General features: G+C 42.6%; 1 protein-coding gene across 1 annotated transcript in view; it reads left to right on the top strand.

Moving 5' to 3' along the window:
• Positions 1 to 26,676, top strand: part of LOC132522633 (importin subunit alpha-1-like) — a 114,037-nt gene extending 87,361 nt beyond the window's left edge. The window contains 1 exon segment of the mRNA XM_060153204.1: positions 25,023 to 26,676. Coding sequence (XP_060009187.1) covers positions 25,023 to 26,647 — 1,625 coding nt within the window. The 3' untranslated portion in view covers positions 26,648 to 26,676.
• The last annotated feature ends 794 nt before the right edge of the window (positions 26,677 to 27,470 follow it).

Genomic DNA, 27,470 nt, shown 5'->3' with positions numbered 1-27,470 from the left:
TTCCAGTCTGAGTCTGAGTCCAAAGGGTAGTAGAGGCCTGATGTTCCAGCTTGAAGACAGGCAGAGAGAGAGAATTCTCTCTTATTTGGCCTTTTTGTTCTATCCAGGCCTTCTAAGGACTGGATGAGGCCTGCCCACACTGGGGAGGGCAATCTCCTTTACTCGGTCTACTGATTCAAATGCTGAATTGGTAGAACCCGTCTCACAGACAAACCCAGAATAGTGTTTAGCCTTGGGGTCCAGCCAAGTTGACATCATGTGTGTCCACCATATTTTTCAATTCCCATGGCAGGTTCTATCTTCTTCAGGAAAACATTACCATCACAGATTTCAGAAGTTCCTCCCTTCTCCAATTTCCTCCAGTGCATATTATCTACACTGTATACTATAAGACCTGATGACAGCTCTCTTCTACTGTTCTGCGTTTCATGAGCAAGCAGAGTGCTTTATAAAATGGTAAGCTCCTTGAAGGGAATTAATTACCATGTGACATACTTCTACCACACTCTTCGTAGTACTTGATTTGGGGCTAGAACAGAGGAGGCAATCCAAAAATAGTTATTCAGCTGTATAAAATTGAAATGTATTATCTATGATGAATGAGGTATCATGTATTGATGACATTGTATCAGACTGCTGGTTACCAATCCAAATTCCATTCTCCTCCTTTAATGAGAAATAGAACGTGTACAATTTTGGGGTGTAGCAATATGTCGGAGCCTCATACCAGGAACTGTAAAGGGTGCAGTATAAGAGATGTGGTAATTACCGCAAGGAGCTTACAATTCTAGTAAAGAACTCTGCTTGCTCCTGGAACCAGAACAATAGAAGAAGGCTATAGTTGGGTATTAGATCATGTAGAGTAGACAAAAGCATTAGAGGAGCCTGGAGAAGGGAGAGACCGCTGCATGCTGTGGTGCTAATGTTTTCCCAGCTTCCTTTGAAGCTACAGGTGATCATGTGATTACATTCTGGCCATCGAGATGCAAGCAGACTACTGTATGAAATTGCCAGGGATGCCTCTTAAAGGGAGGTGACTCAGCTGGGTGCTGTATGGGTTTTCCTCTCCCTTTTCCTCCTTTGATTTCTGGGATCCCAGACAAGATGCTGGTGCACCTGCAGCTTGAGGATGGAAACTATGTGCTAAGAATGATAAAACAGAAAGAGAAGAAGTCTTGAGTCCTGGTATCTTTGTAGTGCTGTTCTACCAGCCCTGGACTGCTCAGTGCTGGCTGCCTTTTACATGAAAGGATAGGATTGTGGTTTCAAACCTCTTTTATTTTGGTTCTCTATTTTATGCGGTAGAACATAATCCTAGCTGAAACAGATACAAATTAACGCTTACAAAAGAAGTGAAGTACTGTTTGAAATAAAGGCAAATATTCTTTCAGTTTTAAAAAAAAGGCATTTTTACTAATATCCAAGGTATACGTGAACTATTACCATCAAATATATTGGGTATTACTAATATAAAATATTATTCTATTTATTCCTTCCCCCTCCCCATAATGATGAATCCCTCAGTGATGTGGGCTGTAGCCTGTCATCCATGCAAGGACAATTTTCCTATAAATTAGAGCAAAAGGAAAAAAGCCTCGTAAATCATCTCTCTCACTTAACTTGCCCATTGTCCCCTCTCTGCAGGAAACCCATAGGTTGCCAAAGAAAATAGCTGGTAGAAATGCAGCAGGGAAAATAAGGTGGTTTTGAAATGAGGTGAGAATAAGTGAAATTAGTGTAACAGCAGACCTTCCTTTTTTTTTTTGTCCTACTTCACAAACTTAAAATTGGGGAAATTGATGAGAGGAGTCTCTGTTTTAAATAAGAGCAAGACAGGGACATAGCCTTCTGAGGATCACATTAAATGTGGCGGAAAGAGAAGGGGATGTGGATGATAAATTAAAAATCCCCCCCTTCTGTCTATCTCCCCCAATATAACACAGAAGGTCAACTTAAGGGGTCATTTTCTAGTCCTAGGGTGTGGTACTTTTAGAGAAAAGCCCAACTCTTTAGGTCTTTGATAATTTTAAAAAGCTGTTCAGAATATAGGCATTGAAGTAATGTCTTGTAATTCTCAAGTTCTGCAATTTTCCCTCAAGAAGCGCTGGGATTAATTAACCAAACTGAATCTTTGGTGATGGGACAAATTCTAAAGCAAATGCCAGTAGGATTTAGAAAGCAAAGAAACCTATTTTATAATAAAACAAAATAGCGCAGACCAAAGGCGGAGCTTATCGTGAGCAGCCCGGATGGAGCTGACAATAGTATGTTAGCAACGTGAAGAAAGGATGGCAGCAAAATCTGGAGGATCCACTTTCAGGGTTCCTCACTCACATGGCTGGCTGGTCAGTGCTGGCCATTGTCTGGAGGCTCAGCTCGACTGGAGGCTGGGAGCCTTGGTTCTCTCCACAGGAGTCTCTCCACAGCCTGCTTGGGATTCTTCAGAACAGAGGGGCTGGGTTCCAGGAAGTGGCGTTCCAAGAGAGCTGGGCGGAAGTGCGTGGCGTTTTGATGCTCCAACCTCAGAGGTCACATAGCTCCACTTCTACCGTACTCTCTCCTTAAGACAGTGGCAAAGGTTCACCCAGACTCAAGGGGAGGGGACAGAGACCCTGCCGCTCCATGGGAGAAATGTCAAGTCACACTGTAAGGAAAGCACGTGGATGGGAGATGTTGTTGTAGCCATCTTGGGAAAATACAGACTACCACGGTAGGAAAAGCAAGTTCACGGTAGGAAAAGGGGAACTGTTCCAATCGCCTAATCAGCCTGAGACCAATCTACCAACTATTAGCTCTTATAATACCTGGGAAGGCCCCAGGAGGTGAACTTCTACCCTCGTGCCCATTAACATTATGAAGTCACTGGGTTCATAAAACTTTATGAAATCAAGAGTCAAGGACTGATTTCCAGGCACCACCACTTTCAATAAACACCTCATAGTCATTTCACCTTTACTAAGAATGAGGTGGTCTTAGGAAAATTGCTTTCTCCTCTACCCCGTTCACCGAGAGGAAGAGCAATCCCAAACCCAGGTTGTCCTGGCAGTGGGCTTCCATCTCAATACCTTCCTCCCACAGTACCTGGGGCCTGGGGAGGCAGGCAGTGCATGCTGGGAGCTGGCCTTTGGACAGACATCGCCTCTTCTATTGTCAGGGAGACATACGTCATTACTGTGGTAAATAACCGTAAGCCAAGTTGTCCTAGCCTGCAGGTACAAATGAGGTCACATGAACAACAATAAATCAGATTTCATTGGTTAACGCCCTCATTCGGTGTGGGATCTCGGCGAGTATTTTGTGGGTTTGTGGGGGTTATCTCATCTGTGTTTACCAGTCGTCAATTGCCTGGTTATCTTTTGCTCCAGTCCCTCCTGGTTGATGTTTCCTGCCTGTGAAAGCATCCAAAAGTAGGCATCTCCTCACTGTCACTGGTGGCAGCAAGGGTCCTGGCATCTGTACTCAGGGCCAAGGCAGAACTGGGGACTCAGCAGCCCTCATGGAGCAAGGACGTGCTGGGTTTGGGGCAGAGATGGAGAGAGGGTTTCCTGCCCCACCTCCACCCCACCAGCTCCCAGCTCCAGGCCTCACTTTGTTATCTGGGTACCTGCGTAGCATCACGTGAGCCCTGGTGTCTCACAGAGCTCCTTGTGACAACAGTCTCTTCAAACTTTGCAAACAACCTGTCTCGCCACAGGGCTCAGATGAAAATTCAGGGAAACCAACTCCTTAAAAAATAGATGCCAGTAGGCTGCCAGCCCCACCAAGTCATTTGACATTTCCAGACATGCCTGATTCCCAGCCGAGAAGACAAATTAGCTTCAAATTCGAATCCCTGCTATATTGCTAATGTGCACAGCGCACCGCAGCGCTTTCTCCTGAATCGACTCTAAGAGGTAGGTAGGACAGATCTTATTGTGGTTCCCATTTTTCATAGGAAGAAATTAATTCTGTGTGGAAATAAACAAGGAGCCTGAAGTGAGACAGTAATTAAGATTCGGATGGAGCCTAGGAATGGGGGTCTTTGAACAGCAAATCTGGAACTCTCCTTGGAGTCACTTCACGGTGACAGGTCGCTAAGCTTGGCCTGGGCGCTTGAGGCAGTGAGATGCACTTTCCTCTCTGTGCTCACAGCACATGGTCTGTTGTTGCATTTGTCATGTTTTATGGCATCACTTTAAATGTCATTCTTCCCGGGCTTCCCTGGTGGCGCAGTGGCTAAGAACCCGCCTGCCGATGCAGGGGACACGGGTGCGAGCCCTGGTCCGGGAAGATCCCACATGCCGCGGAGCAACTAAGCCCGTGCGCCACAACTACTGAGCCCTGTGCTCTAGAGCCCATGAGCCACAACCGTTGAGCCCGCATGCCACAACTACTGAAGCCTGTGCGCCTAGAGCCCGTGCTCCGCAACGAGAGAAGCCACTGCTCGCGGCAACCAAAGAAAAGCCCACACGCGGCGACAGAGACCCAGTGCAGCCAAAAATAAAATAAATAAATTTATAAATGTCATTCTTCTCCACTAAATGCCTCTCTGCCAGCAGAGTGCCTGGCATGGAGAAGGCGCTTGATAAACATATAAAGTGGAATGCATATCAATTGCTTAATGTTTCTGAAGTGGAGGTGGCCCCCTCCCACCCCAGAGAGGGTCTGGAAGTGTGGGACAGTTTTGGTTGTCACGGTATTGGGGATTGATGCTTCTAGACTTGATCGACCAGGGCCAGGGCATATGGTACATTCTGTCTTCTGTCAAGAGAGTCCTACACCGGCAGAGCTCTGCCCCGCACTCCATTAGCTCCTCCTTTGAAAATAAGAACAAGGAAGTTCAAATGCAGGGATGTCCTGAGGCCTCTCACGGCTTCGGGCTTCACCGAGGAACACCTTGCGACCTTCTCTTTGAGTTTCGGAGTTGAATAGGGGCTGTGCTATATACCCATCTCATGTTATGATTTAATGAGATAACATATGTCAAGAGCCTAATAGAGTGCTTGGCCTGTGGCAGGCAGACAAGTGATTTGAGCTCCTTTTGGGTAACGAGAACACTTACTTATATGTACTTCAATGTATTGGTCTGGCCTATGGTTTGACTCAACAGAAAGGGGTTTTGTAGGCAGGTCTTGTGTCCCAGAATCTGGTCTCGTGACATACAGAAAACACGGTGGGAAGCACATCGCTGAATTGGAATGGGGATTCATTGAAATAAATTCGTAAAGTTTCGAAAGATCAGTGCCTGGCATTTAGCAGTGTCTTGAGAAATGGTTGACTTGGTGAGCAGACAGCAGAGGTCCAAGAATCAGTGCTCTTGCTTGGATATTAAGGCAGCATTGATCAAACCATATTCTCTCTTCTTAGCAAAATCGAGTGAGATTTCTTCCCCTCATCCTCTATTTCCTGCAAATTGAACAGATTTCCTACAGAGGACACACTTCTTGACTTCCCTTTCCATTCCCACCACAGCAGGTAAGGGATGCTTGGGGCAAAACACATATGATTCACCTGCTTCACTGAGTCCCTTTGTATTCTTCCAGTTCCCACTGGTGAGTGTATTTACTTTCCACCTGCTTCTTATTCGAAAAAAATATGTCATAGCAACATTAAAAAATGTTGATAAAAATAGAAAAACCATAATCCTACCCTATCACAACTCTTGTAAAAATTGCCTTCCAATGCTTTTCTGTAAGAATAATTTATAAAATTGCTATTCTAATGCACATACGACTTTGATTTCTACTATGTCAATTTATATTATATATTTTCCATGTGTATATGTAAGCTGCATAATTATAATGTTTAATGACAGCAAAATTTTCCATAGCTTAATACACCATCCCATCCTATTGGATACTGAGGCTGTTCTCACCAGGCAGTATTGCACTAAGTACTTACAGTTTTTCAGTGTTGCTAAAATGTTTCATAGAATAAATTCCTGGTATTTTAGATAGAGTCAAAACAGTGTCAACATTATGACTCTTGTTCTGTATTTCCTTATTACATTCCAAAAAAGTTGTACCAATTTATGATGCCTTTAGAAGTATATAAGAATCTAATTTCATTGCAGCCTTGGACTGTATCATTTAAAAAAAATTTAGTAGGTGTAAAATGATACTAATGATACTTGATTTGCTTTATTTGATTATTATCAAGTATGATTAATTTTCCATACATTTTATTTTCTCTTTATATTTCCTCTTTTGTGACTATTCACATGACCAACCTTCCCCCAAACACAGTAAGGTATAGCAAAATAAAAAGTATACTGGGTTAGCTGTGGAACTGCTAACTGCATGGTTTTTTAACTTAACTTCTTTCTGCCCAACACATCTCATCTTTCTCTGAAGGGGACTGGCTTATCTTTGATTCTTTCCAGCTCCAAATTTAAATGACTCTAAGCATTCTAAATGAAACAGACCAAACCCAACTCTGTGTAGCATCATAAAGTGTTGTATCTGTAATTAGCATAGGTAAATACCTGGAATTTAACACTGGGTGTCTGGAATTCTTAAAAGATTCCAGGGAGGGACTTCCCTGGTGGCACAGTGGTTAAGAATCTGCCTGCCAATGCAGGGGACACAGGTTTGAGCCCTGGTCCGGGAAGATCCCACATGCCGCAGAGCAACTAAGCCCGTGCGCCACAACTACTGAGCCCTGTGCTCTAGAGCCCACGAGCCACAACTATTGAGCCCGTGTGCCACAACTACTGAAGCCCGTGCACCAAGAGCCCGTGCTCTACAACAAGAGAAGCCACCGCAATGAGAAGCCCGTGCACTGCAACAAAGAGTAGCCCCCGCTCGCCGCAACTAGAGAAAGCCCACGCGCAGCAATGAAGACCTGCTGCAGCCATAAATAAATAAAAAAGATTCCATGGAATCTCATAATTTCTGAGCAGCATGTGAAGATAAATAGGGGATTCTTCATTTATTCATTTACTCATTTATTCAACAGATGTTTAGAGAGGACCTAGAATACGCTAGGCTCCATAATAGATGCTTGGCATATAAAGATGAAGAGGATGTAGTCCCAGGGGAGCTATGATCAAGGGGAGGAGGGAATTACAATGATAAAGGCTGAAAAGGGCAGCATGGGGAGTGTCCATTTAAGAAGCCTTCACAGAAGACAGGACATTTGGGCCTGGACTTGAAAGGTGAACAGGATTTTACCAAAAGAGGGATGGAGAAATTGGGGTGGAGAGGAAACCCTAGGCATAGAGGGAATAGGATGTAAAAGGCTTGAAGTTGAGCAATGATAACTTGATACTGAGAAGCTAAGCTTCTGGAATATATGGTGTGTTAGGCAGAAACAGAGCTGGGCAGATAAATTGGGGTTAGATTTTATGCCAAGCCAAGGAGTCTGGTTTTTATCTTCTGGGAAGCTTGCGTACAGAAGGGAGACAGGGGAGGTTTAAAAGCAAGGGACTGACATGACCAGAGCTGTTCTTCTTAATTTTTAAGATCACTTCTAGGAAATTCCCAAGAACCGTTAATGTTTACTCATCTCAAAGTTAGGGTTAATTGTATGAACTTGGGGAGTCTATGTTTTGAGGCCTTAACCATTTTGCAGTTAACACAGAGTTGACTGCTCTCCCTCTATTTGCCTATGACTATCTGATGTCTGAAGAGTTGAGAAGCATAGAATAAACTTATTTTTAAACAGGATGTTAGCTGCATTTTTAAGGAATATATACAATGTTTTCCTTCAAATTCCAGACATCTTTTCAGGTGGAAAACCTCTACATTTAAAGCAACGGGGTTCAACTGTGGATTGGAAAAAGGTATAATAAATACAGTGTCCCAGCTTGGATAATAAATGATATGGTCCCCTTACCTAGTCTGGGGCATCACAGGTCTGTGGCAGAGGGAAAGGAAACATGGTGGAGCTGCAGGATGGCTCTTACAGCTTCTGCTCAGATGCAGCACGTGTTACTTCTGCTCGTATTTCATCAGTCAAAGCCAGCCACAAGCTTGCTGAGTCCTGACTTCAATATGCTTCCTCCTGAGAAAGACACTGAAAGTCACTCGGACAGCCACCTAAATACGGATAGAATGTACGCTGATGCAAGGCATACATCGGTATCGACATCTAGATATAGATCTCAATTATTAACAAAGGTCTTAATTAGTTTTTAAACAATGAAATCAGGACCAGTCATTTTCCATTTGCTCTTGGCTACATCGCATCAATTTGCTGGCCTTGCTCTGTATTTCAGACTGCTGATCCTTGTAAAATATGTCCCTCGGGCTTCCTTGGTTTTGTTTAGGTTTGTTCAGTAGTAGGGTCTGGCTGGAGACTGGAGGATGTGAGGAGAGGAGAAGCGAGGCTATTTCTCCCTTCTCTTTCTCTGCTTCTGGCCGCACCCCTGGCCACTGCTGTGTCCCCTCCGGAGCTCCAGCAACCACCAGGCCACTCTTCCTGTTGGTCCCAGCTGCCTATGACAGCTGTCACTTGTGGGCTCCCATCTTTGTCTGCCCAACCCCCGGGATGAGAGTGGCTTCTACAGTCCCCAATTTCCAGTCGCCTCACTCTTTGCTCCTTTATCTTTTGAAACACCTTTTGTCATATTAAATCCCCTCTATTCAATGAACCCTCCACTGGCGTGGGTTCTATTTGCCCAGTTGGATGCTGTATAATACAGGCTCCCTTTGGTTCTGCATATTAGTCACCCTTCTCAAGCTTGTCTAGTAGATAGAAACTTAAGTAGTGTTTACTTTAAAAGTAAATTTAACAGGGCTAGCTGTAGACGTAGTTAATATGGTTAACCTCCTTTAAACCTCATATCGCAAGGCTAGACCCACAATGGTTTTCTTTGGTTGTTCTAGGCTCAACATCTGCAAGAATATAGGTGTGCGGCACAGATGAATATCTTAATATTTAAAAAAAAATAAATATTTTAAAATACTTACAGGTTATTATCCCCTTTAAAAACATAGTAGGGCATAACAAGGGCAGGGAATTCATCTGAGAGCAAACAAGCAAATGATTGGCCCAGGTTCCATCCCTCAAAAAACAAGATAAACCTGTGTGTGTGTGTGTGTGTGTGTGTGTGTGTGTGTGTGTGTGTGTGTGTGTGTGCGCGTGTGTGTGTGCGTGTGTGTGTGTTGTGTGTGATTAAGCTATACATTTGCATGTAGATATTGGCACTTACCTTAACATGCAGGTATATATACATGCATACACATGGCATTTATAAATTCATATACATAGATATGCATACAAGTGCAGACAATTTAACTATTTTTAAAGGACTATGGTCCTTTAGTAGTCTTTAAAGAGTTTATTTAAATGTAGTGATCAAAGCCAAAGGATGATTCATTTAAAAGCTCCTATGTTGTGTATCGAATTTCTATTGATTGTTTTGATACAATAATGGAAGCAAATTTTAAATTTGGAATGGAGTAGATAGAGACACTGAAGGAAAAAGACTCGATGGCATCCAGACAGAAGTTTTCGCCAATAAGAAGGGAGTGAATGGGCAAGTGACAGCCTTGGAGACGGTGGAGTCACATGACGTTTCCCCTGAATTAACTAAGGGATTTGGCTTCAAGGTCTATGGGGGAGAGGGGCGGGAAGGGTTGGTCTCTAGGGAACAGTTTGGTCCTCCTGCCTCAGTCTGCTACTGGTCTAAGTCACCAGCAGGCACGGCTGCTGCTGGGGAGGTCCAAAGGTCCAAAGGGACACCTGCGGGGCTTCTGATGGTCCAAAGGGACACCTGAGGGGCTTCTCTCCGGGTATTGTCAGTACTCGGCAGGCCAGGATCACATGAAGCAGAGCGGCAGCCGTTAGGGTTTTCTGAGTCAAAATGATGGCAGGTTCCTTTGAGGGACATGTGCTAAGGAGGAATCTAGTGGCATCGGGTCCCTGATGTGTCTTCCTGTGGACTTTAGAGATAGACTGGCCTGAATTCAAATCCCAGCTCAGCAACGTACCAGCTACATGAGCTTGAGCACATTATGCAATTTCTTGAGCCACAATCTCTGCCTTCATAAAAATGGACAGGAATACGTATACAAAATGTCTGGTTCATAAAAAGCACGCAGTGATGCATTATTTTTTATTATTGATAATAATAACTGTTACTCATATTGCCGTGTTTGTAAAATGCTTGCAACCACTTGGGAATATAATTACACACCCCTGCTTTTCTGCAGTGGTAGAGGAATGCTTTAATCTCCCATTTTCTCACGATACCGACTAAGAAATGGAAGCCCAAAGAAGGTAAATAACTTGCCCCAATTTACTCCTTACTTGCTCAGCTAGAGAAAAGTAAACACAGAACGGTAGCCCATTCCATGGCCCTGTCTTCTAAACCAAGATCAACAAACATTCCAACTGGGTGTACCTCTCCCTGCTCACCCCCTTTACTGTGACTTTCCCAACAATGGTGGCGAAATCCATGAAGAATGCATCACATCAGCATCAAATCTTTTTCCTTTCCCTCATTAGAGTCTAACTCCCTGCCTCTTTTCATCTCTTGTTTTCATACCACTGCTTAATTCTTTTTCTCCCCTGAATCTCATTCTCCACTCACCCTTCATTCAATTCTCTGATACACTGTGCCTATCAGTTTATTTTTTAAGTCACTCAACAAACATGTACTGAGCACTTCTGACACTGGAGAATAATCGCTTAAGGAAATACCAGGGGCTCAAAACCTACGAAGGAAATGAATTTGTAAACAGAAATTGCAGTACCCGTGCTCAAGAAGGGGACAGAAGACCATGGGGGCCCCACGAACCTCCCACCAGCAGGAGGCAGTAGAGCAAGGTGGTCGATGGCACAGGCTCTGGAGTCTGAGGCACTGGATTTGAATCTCAGCTCCCTCCATCCATGTGTGCCCTTAGGGTAACTGTGTGGACTCAGAGGAGGAAGTGTATTCTCCTCCTTTGTAAAGTAGGAATAATCATAGTATCTGCCTCAGAGGGAGTGCGGGGAGTAACAAAAACTTTTAAGAATTAAATATTTAAAACTATTTACAAGTTGTCATCTCCCTTTAAATACAGAGCTGATCAGAATAAGGACAGGGGATCCATCTGAGAGCACAGAGTAAGCATTCCATCAAAGTGCTTTCTTGTTTCCGTAAGAAGGAGAGTAAACAGAGATTTGAATCGTCATTGAACAGCCAGGGTTTAGGTTATTTATGAAAAAGGATCAGGATCTCTCCTCTTTCTGCAGCCAGAGCAAAAATTTCATAGTTCTGCTCCAAACCCAAATGATGACTGTGATCAAGAGAGGCTGAAGAACTGACCCTGAGGGTGGTTGATGATCGACTCTGTATGGAGGGTGGCCTGCCAGAGCTGATGGGCGAAACTTGTGCAAATCCCGCATCTTACAACCTGTGTGGTCCAGCTGTGGGCTGAACAAAGAGCAGCATGTGTGATGTGAGAGCTTTGAATAGAGCCCGAGACTGCATGTTTCTCTGTGTGGGAAAATGGTTTACTCAGTGAATACTTGATTTCTTTCTAGCATCCTTTCCTACTAAGGAGCATAGGACTGAAACCATGAGGATATTTCCCTGCCTTGCTGGCTCTATTTCTTGGGCAAGATGAGCTTATCATTTTCTATTCAGCTCCCAGCTAATAGAGAAGTTCCACAGGCAAAAGCAAAAACACACTGACAAAAAAAATCATGATAGCCGGAAAAAAACACGAATGTCCTCTGCCCTGCTCCACTGTTTGAAAAAACGAACTTTCTGGAAAAGGGACATTGGATTAATTCTTCAACACTTGCAGATTTCAGCTAAGGGGAATCTGTAAACTCTGTTAATCTGTATGTATTCTATGGTCGTGTGTGTGTGTGTGTGTGTGTGTGTGTGTGTGTGTGTGGGTTTGTGTGGGTGTGTGTGGGTGTTGGTGGGGACTGGTTTAAAGGCAATTGCTGTAGCTCAGACAGGGTGGGAACTCATTTTTGTTTGGAATCAAATGTATTCAGAGCTGGATCAAATGAAAAACTTTATTCAGCATTTTCTGAAAGAAGCCATGCGAGGTCTCCTGTCTCAGCATCTAGGACCACAAATGCCACTGAAGTCACATAAGCTGTGTCCACGCACACATATATGTAATTTTTAATATTCCCCCCATGACCAGAATGGATTTGTTCCATTCAGTGGGAAGCCACAACATTTATTACATCTCTTTCTCAAATAAACCTCAAAGCTAGCATTTCATCTTTCCTCATGTAATCATCATAAGGTAGAAAATGAAATTTTCCAAACCTAAAAGCATGTTGCTAAGAGCTCCAGGGCACTGCATGTCACTTCTTACTTTGATGTGTTAGAGGATGACAAAAAAACATGAGAAAGGAAAGAAAAGAGAAAGATGCCCTGCATCTTCCTTAGGATTTTCAGAAAGCTTTTTTTTTTTTTAACTCTTTATATAGTGACAAGATGGAGCTGATTAAAAGAAGACAAGGCAAGTGTTGGTGCCAGACCACTTCATTCCAGAAAGGCATGCAAGAACTCCTGTCAGAGTCAGGGGTGATTTCACAGCCCCTCTTGCATATTAATGAACTACAAGTAACCTCAGTTTAGTGGTGCAGATGCAACATTTCAGGAGCCGTGCCAGGATTCAGCGATAAATGCCAGCTCCAGGGGAAATACATTTCATGATAGAATTAGGAGATCAGCCATCTGAGACGTCCACAGAAATCACCCCCCACCCTTCGAAATGCAAGGGGGTTTCTGGGGAGCAGGGCGCTGGTGGCGTGCTGGATGTGGGGTAGACGGGGTTATTTATCTGAATCTGGTTCCTGTACATTTGTTCCATCTTCAACTCTTCTGATGCTGCCTATGTCCTCAAACAACAAATCAATCCACCAGCCTAAAGGTCAAGTTCAGGTGAACTGATTAATTTTGCTGCCTATTTTTCCGGTGTGATTTTTAAAAAACTGCTTAAACCTCGAATCCTCTTGCTTTAGAAGCAAAACTTCTCTTTTCACCAAGCTCATCCTCCTGCCACTGCCTGTCAGGCGCTTTTCTTTCCCGACTTCCTACAACCTGTGGTTTGCAGACAGAAGACACCCTCCCAGCAATTCTCTTCTCTCCCAGCGTTCGTCCAGAATTTGCTGGATTCTCAACCCCTTGCTCACTCATTCCCCTTTGCCTCGTACGCAGAGTACGACCGTTACTTCGTCTGTGCTCACCATCTGTTTCTGAAATTCCTCTGATACAGAAATCACATGACAGTTTGAGGTGCAGCCATCTCAATACTGCAAGGTTTCGCTTGGCAGGGTTTGGAAGTGATGGCGGCTGCATGGTTCTGCCTTAAGACACTGACCGGCTAACGTGGTGTGATAGCTAGCTAGCCCTCTAGAAGGACCTTCAAAAGCAGCTGCTGACTCTCTCAGATGTTTCTGTGAGACTGAAAATAGAGAATAAAGCTGCAGCCTTCATTTTCAGCTGAGACCCAGGCTCGACTGCAGCCAAGAAGAGAAAACACGGATGGAGCAATGTTCTGGGCTGTCGCGTGAGGAAAGAGCATCGCCGGGTTTGACTCGGTGGCTCTCTTGGTCAATCCTTGCCACCACAACGCCGCATAGGAAAACACTGAGATTCAGCAGCTTAACACAATTATTCTTTCTTGCCCAGAGGCCCAGATCAGCTGGGGGTCGGCTGACCTTGCCTGGGCCTCCTCCCTGGGTTGGCCTCCAAGCTGCGGATTACGTCCAGGTCTGCTCCACGTGTCCGTCCTCCTCTTGGACCAGGGGACTACCTCTACCAGGTTTATGTTCATATGGTGATGGCAGAGTGCAAGAGGAGAGATCCAACTGTGCTTGGGTCATATCTGCTAACATTCCATTGGTCAAAGCAAGTCATGTGACCAAACTCGAAATCAAAGGCAAGGAAGGATAGTCACATGCTTAAGCCCAGGTTCAATGGGGATCAGAAAGTAGTCTTCTCCCATGGAGATAGGGAAGGGGTAAAAACAATTAAGTAATAACATATGATCTACCACACTTACTGTGGTGGACAGATGGGTGCCCTTCCAAGTACCCATTTCTTCTTTTGGTAATGGCTTTGATTTGCATACTGATATCTAATTTCTTAGTGGTTATACCTTTTGGAGGAACTGATGCTCAGTCAGGTTCTACAGATTAGGTCTGTAGATCAGGCTTATGTTCCCAGCATAATCTTGCCCCTGTCCACAATTATAGGTTTAACAATAAACTCATGATCCAATATGGACCAATTAGAATGGAGGATATATTTGCTAGGAGCTCCTGGAAAACAGGCTTTCTTCTTATGCTGTGGGAACTACTAGAAGACATGCTGTCGGCAGCGTGGTCACAGGAGGGCTTTTTGCAACTGCTGGGCTGTGATGATGAAGCTGACACACAGAGGCGGATGTGCGTGAGATAACTGCAGGAAAATCAATCCGTCCCCTAATCAATCCTAACCTGAAGCTCACACAATTTCAGGGTTTTTTAGTTAAGTCAGCTACTACATTACCTGATTATTTATTGAGTTTTCAAATCACTTGCAATTACACTACTTTAGTGAATTCACTCTCTGGGTGACTTTGGGATACTGGGTGTGTGTGTGTGCGTGTGGGTGCACATACGTGTGCGTCTGGTTTGTATGGTGTGATATTAATTCCTCTGGGCCTCGGATTCCTGATCCACAATATGGAAATAATTGTTGTATACAGTAATGTGATAGTGCATGTCAAGGCCCTAGTACACAGCAGGTAGCGCCATCCTGCACATTCCTGCAGGCTGTTCCCCAGATAAGAGAACGAGGGGGCACTGAAGACAGAATCAATTCACCAAGCCCTGTGCCTGTGGAGCTACCGCCAGCAAGAGAGGATGTCTTTTTCTAACTTTCCCCAAATCCATGGGTTAGCAGAGGCCCTGACAGAAGACATTTAACAGACATCAGTTCCTTATTTCCCCATCTGTAGTCATTACTTCTTTTGATAGAAAACAACAACCGAATTTTCTGTTGTTCAGCAATAGGATTCTTAAGGAATGTTGCAAAATTTTTATTGTTTCTGTCTTGAAAAGCAGTTGATTTCACCCCTATTCTGTGGTCACTTCTTTTCCCTATTCCTTTCCTGAAGCTCATTTCTTTTCCCCTCTGTTGTTTCCTATCTTCTGCTTTCCACTAACCTCCCCCTTCTGGTCCCTTCCTTTCTTTCTGCTCCCCAGCCTCTGCCTGTTTTTGCCTCCCTCTCTTACTCTAGGAAATGACTTCTGAGGACGTGGCCTTTGCAACCTCAGGGTCTCTTCATGTCAGAGCTGATAGGCATTCTCCAAGAGCAATGCCTGGAGTGAGACATATCTGAACACTAATCCTGTTTCTATGACTTTGGACATACTAAGGTCTCTGGGCCTTGCTTTTCCCCTCAGTAGAATTGGTCTAACTCAGGGCCGGTGTGGAGGACTCAATGAAATAATGTGTGTCAAACATCTGAGCTTACATAATCAATCAATAAGCTGTAGCTTCTTCTCCTTCTAGCTTCGCCAATTAAGGTCATAGCTGTACATGCCAAGCCTGGAGTAGCCACCAAACATTCAGCATACAGCAGTCGCCTCTGACTTAAATAGAACAGCTGCTGATGCCATTATTTTCCTGCCTTAGCTTTCTTCCCTATAAACAAGTCTTCACCTAATTGTTTGAAGAGCTGAAACATCTCTTGTCCAAACATGGACAGAGAACATAGGGGTGAACACTCCAGTTCATGGCTACTGAGAGAATTCTGGGAACGCTTCCCGCATGCCCTCAGGCAGATGGTTGGCCCACATATATTTCAACAACACAAATTAATGTAAAACATATTCATGTATGTATTAATTAATGCTAATGTATTCACAAGAGATTTGGATAACGGGCAGTCCATTTTGACACCTCCCTCCTAATCCATTCGCCTTAAAGAGACTAAATCTTGCTTAATTTTTGGCTCAAACAAGTAGATCTCCTGTGATTTGGGGCGCTGCTCTCTTCACACTCCCTATGGCCACCTGCTGGCTATCTAAGAATTACTCTAATTGGTAAAAAAGCCTTCCATACTGTAATTAGATGAGAGGAGAGATGGGGTCTGTGCAAATACTAGACTAAATTAGCACTTGAGTATGAATGAATATGTGTCTCAGAGAAATATGATAAAAATAGGTATAAGAGTAAATTAGTAGTATTTGAAGAAGAGGCTGAAAATGAAGGAGTAGTCACTTGGGATGGGAGGGGGGCCCAGAAAGGGAAGGGGAATCCAGGGGTGCAAAAGGCAAGCACGAAGACGTTAGAAAATTGCCCGGAGTCAGATCTTTGTATCTTGAAACAGAAGCTGTGCTCTGAGGAATTTTTTTTTCATGGAGTAGCATGACACAATTTAGGCAAGGTTGAATTTTAAGGTTGATTTTGTCACCGCTGTTTTTTTAAAACTGAGTTGCCTTCAGTAGAGGAGGATTTTCCTTAGGGAATTATTTAATGGTAAAGCTTGAATATAGAGTTTAGAGACTAATAAAGCCTCTGCCTTCCAAAAGTTTACAGTCAAATTTGGATAACTATGGAACGAGATAAGACAAATATCAAAGGCAAATGTATCTAACATCCTGCTTTCTTCTGACCCTCCCCTTCTGCTGGCCTCATCTCTGAGGGATACGCAGGTCTCTGGGAATTGGGTTGTCAGAGCTTCTGTTACTGGGAGGTATACAGTTAAATAGGAAGCCCATCCTGAACCTGGAGGAGTTAACACTCTGCTTTCTTACTCCCTATTGTCATTTCTCTGTTCAAACTGGAAGATTTTCACTCTAGAAACAGAATGCGTAACCCACGATGAAATCATTAATACAGGTGATGAAGAAGAATATAGGCCAAATCTGGAATGGATACCAATGAGAAAAGCAAAATAATCCCTTCCATTTTCCTGTGCTGGGCCGTTTTCAAAGCCCTTTCAGAAGCATCATCACAACTACCCTGTGGAGGCTTCAAGGTGAGCGGTAGAGTCCAGGCTGACATTCATATAGGTTTCTGCTTCTGTAAAATCAGGAGCTTTGAGAAAGTAGTTATTGTGACAGCACCTCCACGATGGTCTCCGTATCACCCACCTCCCAGTATTCATGCCCTTGGGTAATTCCTCCCCTTGAACATGGGCAGGATATAGTGGCTCTTAAAGACTAAACCATGGCAGAAGTGACGGGATATAACTTATGAGATTAGGTCACAAAAAGACTATGGCTTCTGTCTTAGGAACTCTCTCTCTCATCCTCTCTCTCTCTTGGATATTTTCACTCTGGGGAAAGACAGCAGCCCTTTTAGTGAACTGATGTCTCTGGTCAAGAGCCAGAGAGGATGGGAGGCTGGGCAATATCCACGTGAGAGAGCTTGGAGGCAGATCTCCCCCCAGGTGAGCCTGAGGTGACTGCATCCTGGGATACCCTGAGCCAGAGGGATGAGCCAGAGGCATTCGCCTGAGCTACTCCAGGATTCTTGACCCACAGAAACTGTGAGATAATAAACATTTGTGCTTCTCAGTTGCTGAGCCTTGTGGTAATCTGTTATGCAGCTATGTATAACTAATATAATTGCCTTTTGTCTTTATAAACTATGCTTGTAAAACTGAGATATGCTTATTATTAAAACAGAAAAATAAAGAAAATCAAAAATACCCAGCAGTGGTAACCAAGAGTTTATCAATACTCTCCACAGAGTAGCCAGAGTGAACCATTTAAAATGTGAATCATATCAATCCATCCCCTGTCCAAAGCCATCCAATGGCATCCCATTCCATTGGAATATAATCTAAGGTTCCTACAGTGGCCTCCGAGGCCAATAGGACACCCCTGCTGTCCCTCTGATCACATCGTGTTGCTCTTTCCCTCATTCACTGAGCTCTAGCAAGCCTAGCCTCTTGATACTTAGCAAGTCTGTCCTGCATACTCTTGCTTTGTTTTGGTGAGTTTTTTTTTTTTTGACAATTAGAAATTGTATATATTTAAGGTATACAATGTGATTTTTTGATATACGTATACATTGTGAAATGCTTACCAAGTCAAACTAATTAACATATACATCATCTCCCGTAGTTACCATACGTGTGTGTGTGTGTGTGTGTGTGTGTGTGTGTGTGTGTGGTGAGAACACCTGAGATCTACTGTCTTAGCAAATTTCAAGTATACAATATATTATTATTAACTGTAGTCAACATGCTCTATATTAGATCTCCAGAACTGATTCACCTTGTAACTAAAAGTTTATGCCCTCTGTTCAATATCTCTCCTTTTCCCCCATTCCCCTCAGCCTCTGACAACTACCATTCTACTCTCTGTTGCTATGAGTTTGTTTTAGATTTCACATATAAGTAAGATCATATGATACTTGTCTTTCTGTGGCTTATTTCACTTAGCATAATGTCCTCCAGGTTCAAATATCCATGTTGTTGCAAATATCTGATAAGGGGTTAATATCCCAAATATATAAGAAATTCATAGAACTCAATAGCAAAAAAACACAAAAAACAAATAACCCAAATAACTAGATTAAAAAAATGGGCAAAGGACTTGTATAGACATTTTTTCAAAGAGGACATACAAATGGCTAACAGTATATGAAAAGATGCTCAACATCACTAATTATCAGGGAAACACAAATCAAGATCATAATGAGATAATAACTGTTGGTGAGGATGTAGAGAAAAGGGAACCCTTGTGCACTATTGGTGGAAATGTAAATTGGTGCAGCCACTGTGAAAAACAGTATGGAGGTTCCTCAAAAAATTAAAAGTAGAACTACCATGTGATCCAGCAATCCCACTTCTAGGTATATATCCAAGGGAGGCAAAATCACTATCTCAAAGAGATATCTGGGCTCTCTTGTTTACTGTGGCATTATTCACAGTAGCCAAGATTTGGAAGCAATCATATATGTAAATGAATAGACAAAATGTGATATATACTGGGTGTGTTTATTTTATTCTTGTATTTGTGTCTTTTAGAAAAGTGCATAATCAGTAAGTGGCTTAAGTTTTGCAATAATAGCATTTGATACTCATATCTATCTATGTATCTATCTACATATATATACACATATATTATATTTTATATATACATATATATATATATATATATATATATAAAATTAAGCCTTAAAAAAGCAGGAAATCCTTCCATTTGCCACATGTCTCAAGTGCTCTTGCTCCAGGGTCATGTGCTCACTGTTTTCTTTGCTGAACTGTTCTTCTCCCAGATGGTCGCATGGCCTACCTCCTCATCCCATTCATCTCTCACATGTGACCTCCTTAGGTCCCTGTTTAAATCTTACTTCACAGAGACACTTTCCCTGGATACCCCGTCTAAAATAGCTCCCTTCACTTACTCCCTCCATGCTTTATCCCTCCTCATAGCATTCTGTCATGTTATTTGCTGTTACTTTTTGTGTTATTGTCTATCTCTCTCCCACTAGAGTGTTGGTTCTCTAGATGCAGGGATTTTGTTTTGTTCACTGCTGTTTCCTCAGTCCAATAAATATTTGTTGAATGAAATTTATGAATACTATGATTATTGACTGTATTTCCTTTCATTCTTTACTCTCTCTTTTTCTCCCTCTACAAAGGTTTCAGATTTTTAGATAGTTTATTTCTACAAGCAGAAAATAAAACATATTTTAGAAAGATAAAACTACAGTTTTCAGATCGTTAGAATCCTTAGAACACAATTTCTATACAGTATTTTATCACAGGGACGGAAATTCCTGAACACATAGGGATGGCATAAAAAACCCAGCCAAGCTTTCTGAGCTTCCGTGTCCTCATCTTGAATACGGAGATGCCTCAAACACATGAAATGAGACAGGGAACTCACTTTGCACAGGGGCACACAGTGAGAAATCAATAAATGGGAAAGAAACAGGGATCTCATATCAGGAGTTTCAGGGAGTATTGTAAATAACAAAGATATTTATTCTAGGTTTCTTTGGAAGAGTGTTTACAAAAAGAAACACACATGGCAAAGTTCTTCTTTTCCCATTCATCTCCTCATATCTTCTGTCCCCCCTTTTGGTCCCATATAGTCCCCTCACTGATATAATATTTTTTCTCCTTCCTTTCTTTCAATGTAAATCAAGCTATTTCCTCCACAACTTTAGATGTAGGCCTCCCACCATCAACTCAGTAATTCATTCTGGTGAAAAATATTTGAGGACTGGGGAGGGAGAACATGAAGGAAAGACTTGAGCAGAATTTTCCTGGGATTCAGGCAGGGTTTTTGAAGTAGGAGACAGAAAAAGACACTGAAAACTCACATGTTAGTATATATATATATATTTTTCTATCATACATTCATTGTTATGTATTTAACTATTCTTAATTATTAGACACTCAGTTTCAGAGCTTTTGCTCTTCTAAATATTGCTGTGCTGAACATCTTTGTATGTTCCTTACTTGCAATTCTGATTATTTTTCTAGGATGATGTATTAGTTGGGGTCCAGAAAGGAAAGAGAAGGCACACTTAAATGGGGCAACTGAGGACTATTTTAAAAAGTGTGAGCAGCATTAAAGCATCCAGAGCTGGTGAACAGCTGGGAGCTGTCACCACCCCAGGCCCAAAGGGGCAAAAAGAGGGAGCAGTAACTGCAACTGAGAGACAGAAGTGGAGCTGAAGCTGTGGAGGTGGCTGGAGTTGTAGGAGATGGCCTCCCACGATAAGCTGTGGCCTGCACTAGAGGAATTCAGCCACTCCTAACGCGTGGCCTTGCCAGGGAACTATATGCTCCCACTTTTCTCTCCTCCCATTCTCTGATCTCCTCCTGGAGATTTCCATTGGCTGAATCCAAGTAGAAGTCAGAACACTAGGGAGCCCATGATGCAGAAAGGAAGAAGGGTGAAGAATAGATCTGGAGGACCTAGCAGAGAATATCCATGAGAGTAGGACCTCTAGAACTGCAATTTCTAGGTCAAAGGGTAAATTAGGTTTAACGTGTTTAACATATATTGCCTTAGATTTTTTAAAAAATACAATCTTACTTTCTATTATAGAGGCTTCTGTATGTTTACCAAAATCTATTTCCTAGTCCCTCTGGAACAAAAAAATAGCCTATGTTTCCCAGCCTGCCTTGCAGGTAGGTGTAGCCATGTGACTGACTTCTGGTCAAGAGGTTATAGATGGACGTGATAGATGCCCCTTCCAGATCTAAATCACAAAAACTTCCTATGGGCGATCCTTCAGCCTCCTTTTCCTTCTTGTCCATTTAAATAAAAAGATAACCATGGTGACCTTGGCTATCATCTGTTGAAGCTGGTAGAGCTACAATATGGCAGATGCCTGGGTCTTGCTGTTTAGAGGAGGGCTACTGGAGACACATGCACTAAGACGTTAGTGAGCCTAAACTTGTATGTTGCTATATCACTGTAGCAGACACTTCTGCTGCCATATGCCACAGTCCTGCATCTCTTCGGCCCACCTGTGATTTCTACTGCTGCTGAGATAAAAAGTTCTATAAAAACTCGGACAGGCTTTGTGTTGGTTGTATCCCACCTCAAATATACACAGAGCATCTTTCTACATTTTGTCCAGGGGACTTCTCTGCCCCTGCAGGAATCTACTTGGCCTACATACAAGCAAATGCATCATGGATAAGCAAGAGTATTAACATCCCCAGGAGCAACCCTCAAACAACGCGGACAGGAGTGGGTCAATAAATGCTCCAGTTTCCACCCTTCAGAAAGACAGTTGTAGGAGGCATTCAATACACAATTCCTGCAGAACTGAGCCCACAGCAGTGGCCTTGATAACACATTTCATAGTGTGCTTTCCTTCTTCCCTGTCTCTCCTTATTCCTTCATTTTTGTCTCCTGGGATCACTTTCCAAATAAACTACCAGGACTCAGGTCCTTGATGCCTTCTGCTTTTGAAAGAACCCAAATTAAGGCAGACATTGATAGTTCCATGTTTATCTATTATAACTCCTAGAATTATTGTAAGAAATAACGTAAGTAGTATCATTAAGCAGGACGCTGTCATAATAACATTTAAAACATGGGCATTGATATAGAGGTCAGGGAAGAGCAGTGAGGAAACTGATATTGGAGGCTGGAAAAAAAAGACGTATTATGCAGTGACAAAACACTTGGTAAAACTGTTGTCTGTGATGACTTGGAAGAACACACTATATGTTACTGAGACTGTAGCTTGAAGGGAAGTGGTTGTCAGAAATCAGTGTAATGGAATATGTTGGCTTTTATTTTCTACTTTTAGCAAATTATTACAAAAAGAAGATAACCATGGGTGAATGGATAAACAAAATATGGTATATATATACACAATGGAATATTATTGAGCCTTAAAAAGGAAGGAAATTCTGGTACATGCTACAACATGGATGGACCTTGAAGACATTATGCTAAGTGAAATAAGCCAGTTACAAAAAAGACCAAATATGTAAAAAAGGATTCCACATAGATGAGATACCTAAAGTTGTCAAATTCATGGAGACAGAAAGTAAATGGTGGTTGTCAAGGGCTGGGCCAAGGGAGAATGGGGAGTTAGTGTTTAATAGGTACAGAGCTTTAGCTGGGGAAGATTAAAAGAGTTCTGTGGATGGATGACGATGATGTTTGTACAACAATGTAAATGAAGTCAATGCCACTGAATGGGACATTTACAAATGGATAAGACGGTAAATTTTGTTGTGAATATCTTTACTACAATAAAAAAGGAGATAACCTCAGAATGGAATTGACCAGTTTCCACACAGGATAAAAGGGATTAGAGAGTGCAGACATTTGGTACACCAAAGGTTGGAAAAGCTATTGCTTCTAATACTAAGCTGTTGATCCAAATACTAAGAGATAAGCATGGAAAAGGATTTATGCAACAAAGGCCCAATAAAACTCAGCCCTGTGGCAAAGATCAGATTGAGGGCTTGGCCTTCTCACCTGTACCATAATTCTAGACAGCTTTAAGAAAGTCATCACTGAAATCAGAGAGGAAGAGAGGGGTGGTGATAAAGCAAAGAAATAAATCAGGTCTGAAAATCATGATTAGAAGAGAATTTTGGGTGTGGTTACCGGTACATGAAACTGAATGGAAGCAAATAGATCAGAAGTTGATTACGTGTCTTAGGGTACAGTGATTGCCAACGAAACCACAAACCTGGACTGAAAATCCCTTTAACTATGTGAGGCTTAAAACCACCTTCAGGCATCCACATTTATACCAGCTTGAAGTGTGCAGTGAAAACTGTACAGCCCCGAAGGACCGTTTTTTCCTCAATAGCAACTTTGAAAATGGACAATAAAGAATTCTCAGAAGGCAGAGCCAGAAGCCAGGAGCAACGTGTAAGAGAGTTGCTCCCAGAGAGCAGAATCAGTGGTATGTGTTCCCATTGCTCCACGGGAGTACTGATGGTTTTCATCCTCTCCCTGTCCCACCATTGAGTGGGTGCGTTGGGATGAGATGAAGGGGAAAATGACTTGTCTTTTTAATTCAAAGCCTGCTGGACCACAGGGAGTCCCATCTAGACGGATGGCATGGACTGTGTGTATTCTGGAGATGCAGAGCTTTGAAATGGGTACAGCGGCTGGTTGGGACTTTTGAGTTGTTTCTCAAAGTTGTTGCTGGGGAGGAGCAAGTGTGTTCTTTGTGTGAGAATGAGAGTCAAATGGAAGAGCTCACTGTGGCCAAGACTTCGATGTATTCACCGTCACTTGTTTTCCTTCATACTGGGTACACAACTAGCCTACATTTCTCAGCTTCCCTTGAATCTAGATGTGGCTAAGTGACAGAGATCTGACCAATGCGGACGTAGGAAAAACTGATGTATGTGACTTCCAGGCACGGCCCATACGATCCTCCCAGGGGGTCATCTTTTCTCTTTCTGGAATGCAGGGATGGGTACATCTCCTAGGAAAAACTTGGGATTCACTTGTTGAAGATGGCAGAGCCACAAAATGAAGAGGGTCTGGGTCTCTGAATCACACTTGAAAAAAATGTATCCCATCAGGAACAACCTTACTGGGCTGTGATAAGAGTAAGAAATAACTTTTTTTGTGACAGCCACTTATTTTCCTTTTTCCTGTACCAGGGACTAGATTTACCTCTACTGACATACTACGATAAAGATAACATATGCTTGAATATAGATGATTTGGTGAAGTCAGAAAGTAAAAGGAAATAAAAACTCTGTTTTTCCACTCCCCAGAGTTAACCACTTTTAATATTTTAGTGTGTGTTCTTACTAACATTTTTTTCTATGCATTTATTTTTGCATAAAAACATTCATACGTCTTAGGTGGAAATATTATGAAGAGAGTTTTGGTGATAGAAAGTATTTCCCAATCTGGATCTCTAATTGCTCAGATTATTCAACATATGTTTTAAAAATGTAAACTCCAGGGCTTCCCTGGTGGCGCAGTGGTTGGGAGTCCGCCTGCCGATGCAGGGGACACGCGTCCGTGCCCCGGTCCGGGAAGATCCCACATGCCGCGGAGCGGCTGGGCCCGTGAGCCGTGGCCGCTGAGCCTGCGCGTCCGGAGCCTGTGCTCCGCAACGGGAGAGGCCACAACAGTAAGAGGCCCGCGTACAGGAAAAAAAAAAAAAAAAAAAGGAAACTCCATAGTTGATTAAAATCATTAGCAATAAAAATGAACTTGAAGAGATTTCTCTTATCTTACTGATATTCATACATGCTATGAAGCAAAGAATTGTCTGTTATTTTCACCATTTCACGCTCAGCGAGTAACACAGTGACAGGCAAAAAGAGGTACTAAATAACTATCTGTTGAGTAAACTGACATATGAATGAATGGATGAATGAATGAATGAGCACAATTCTGCTTTAGTACAACAGGAAAAAAGTTGTTCATTAATCATCCTGGCAGTGTCTAAACTATGTAAATAACTTAACCATTTTAGATGGGTTGTATCAGTTGTTTTAAACATACATCAAAGATGCTAAGATATGCCCTTTGAAGGGTGGAAGGAAGAATATTGCTAATGAAAATATTTCTTCTTCCTTACCACACCATCCTTGGGCTGACCGTGGTGGACGTCTTGAGCTCAGTCGATCCGCAGCCTGTGCGCCCCGCACCGCCTCCTGTGGAAACTTGAGCCGGCTGTGTCGCTTTCTCCCTTTGTCTCATAACCGCGTCCACCAATAAGAATGCTAATTCACCAGCTGCCCACCTTAACAGATTCAAGAACAAGGGGAAAGACAGTCCAGGAATGAGGCGGCACCGAATAGAAGTTAATGTGGAGCTCAGGAAAGCTAAGAAGAGTGACCAGATGCTGAAAAGGAGAAATGTCAGCTCTTTTCCAGATGATGCTGCTTCTCCACTGCAGGAAAACCGCAACAACCAGGGCACTGTAAATTGGTCTGTTGATGACATTGTCAAAGGCACAAATAGCAACAATTTGCAAAGCCAGCTCCAAGGTACAAAAGCTGCTAGGAAACTGCTTTCCAGGGAGAAACAGCCCCCTATAGACAGCATAATCCGGGCTGGTTTGATTCCAAAATTTACGTCCTTCTTGGGCAGAACTGATTGTAGTCCCATTCAGTTTGAATCTGCTTGGGTCCTCACTTACATTGCTTCCGGGACATCAGAACAGACCAAGGCTGTGGTAGATGGAGGTGCTATCCCAGCATTCATTTCTCTGTTGGCATCTCCCCACACTCACATCAGTGAACAAGCTGTATGGGCTCTAGGAAACATTGCAGGTGATGGCTCGGTTTTCCGAGACTTGGTTATCAAGTACGGTGCAGTTGACCCGCTGTTGGCACTTTTGGCGGCTCCTGATTTGTCATCTTTAGCATGAGCTTACTTACATAATCTTACCCGGACACTTTCAAATCTTTGTCGCAACAAGAATCCTGCACCCCCCTTAGATGCTGTTGAGCAAATTCTTCCTACTTTAGTTCGTCTCCTGCATCACGATGATCCAGAAGGTTTAGCTGATACCTGCTGGGCTATTTCCTACCTTACTGATGGTCCAAATGAACGGATTGAAATGGTTGTGAAAACGGGGGTTGTCCCTCAACTGGTGAAGCTTTTAGGAGCTACTGAATTGCCAATTGTGACTCCCGTGCTAAGAGCCACAAGGAATATTGTCACTGGGACAGATGAACAGACTCAGGTTGTAATAGATGCAGGAGTACTTGCCATCTTTCCCAGCCTGCGAACAAACTCCAAAACTAACACTCAGAAGGAAGCTACGTGGACGATGTCAAACATCACGGCTGGCTGCCAGGACCAGATACAGCAAGTTGTACATCATGGATTAGTCCCGTTCCTTGTTGGCGTTCTCTCTAAGGCAGACTTTAAGACACAAAAGGAAGCTGTATGGGCTGTGACCAACTACACAAGTGGCGGAACAGTTGAGCAGATCGTATACCTTGTTCATTGTGGTATAATAGAGCCGTTGATGAACCTCCTAACTGCGAAAGACACCAAAATTATTCTGGTTACTCTGGACGCCATCTCAAATATCTTTCACGCTGCTGAGAAACTAGGGGAAACTGAGAAACTTAGTATAAGGATTGAAGAATGTGGAGGTTTGGACAAAACTGAAGCTCTACAAAACCATGAACATGAGTCTGTGTACAAAGCTTCATTGAACTTGATTGAGAAGTGTTTCTCTGTGGAGGAAGAGGCAGATCAAAATGTTGTTCCAGAAACTACCTCTGAAGGGTATACGTTCCAAGTTCAGGATGGCACTGCTGGGACCTTCAGCTTTTAGACTGTACATCTGAGGCATAAAGTTGTTTGTTGTGTACTATGTCTGGTAGAAGTTTGTCTTACTGTTTCTCTACTAAGAACTCTTTACACATGGTTTGTTATTGTAGCACTTTTTACAAAGAAACTATACTTGAACAGTTCCAAACTGTACATACTGTATGAAGCTTCTCCTCTCAATGGGTTTCCTATTTCTATGTGGAATTTCATATCTTGCAGTGTCCTGTAAATAAAGATTAAATACCAAAAAAAAAATTCTTCTTCCGCAAGAAAAGAGTGGAAGTAGAAATAAAGAACAGCAGAATACAGGCCACATCCTTGCCCCAGGCTGTAGTATCCACCTGACAATATATCAATATAATTTAAATGGATCGTGAGTTTATAGGCTAAACAGAAAGGTATGACCTTCAAGTCTTTTTATAACTTGAATTCTCCATTCTAGAATTCCTAATATGACTTCATTTCTCCATTAAGCAGCGTGCATACTAAAGTAATTTTTTTTTTAAAGGAAGGCCCTTTTAAATCTGAGGGATTTTTCTCTTTAAAGACAGACTATTTGGGAAAAATTCTTAGGTCACAACTTTCCAAAACCGTAGCTACTGCTCCCATGAATTACTGCATATAACATTTCAGAGAAATTTTAGGTCAACCTGGTTTCTTTCTCCTTTGATGATTCTTTTTGTTAATTTTCCTTATACTTAAAGGGTTTTTCTTCCCTTTATGGTTAAAATGCAAAATTTTTGCCAGAGTTTGTCTAAGTGTGTTTGCCAGTTTTCATCAAATGTGATATGGTGACTCTTTGTTCATTTGTCTTTTTCAATTCAGGT

The sequence above is a fragment of the Lagenorhynchus albirostris genome, chromosome 7 (assembly GCF_949774975.1).
Source record: "Lagenorhynchus albirostris chromosome 7, mLagAlb1.1, whole genome shotgun sequence".
Lineage (NCBI taxonomy): Eukaryota > Metazoa > Chordata > Mammalia > Artiodactyla > Delphinidae > Lagenorhynchus > Lagenorhynchus albirostris.
The sequence above is the reverse complement of the archived record's forward strand: the minus strand, read 5'-3'. Positions and strand labels throughout refer to the sequence as shown.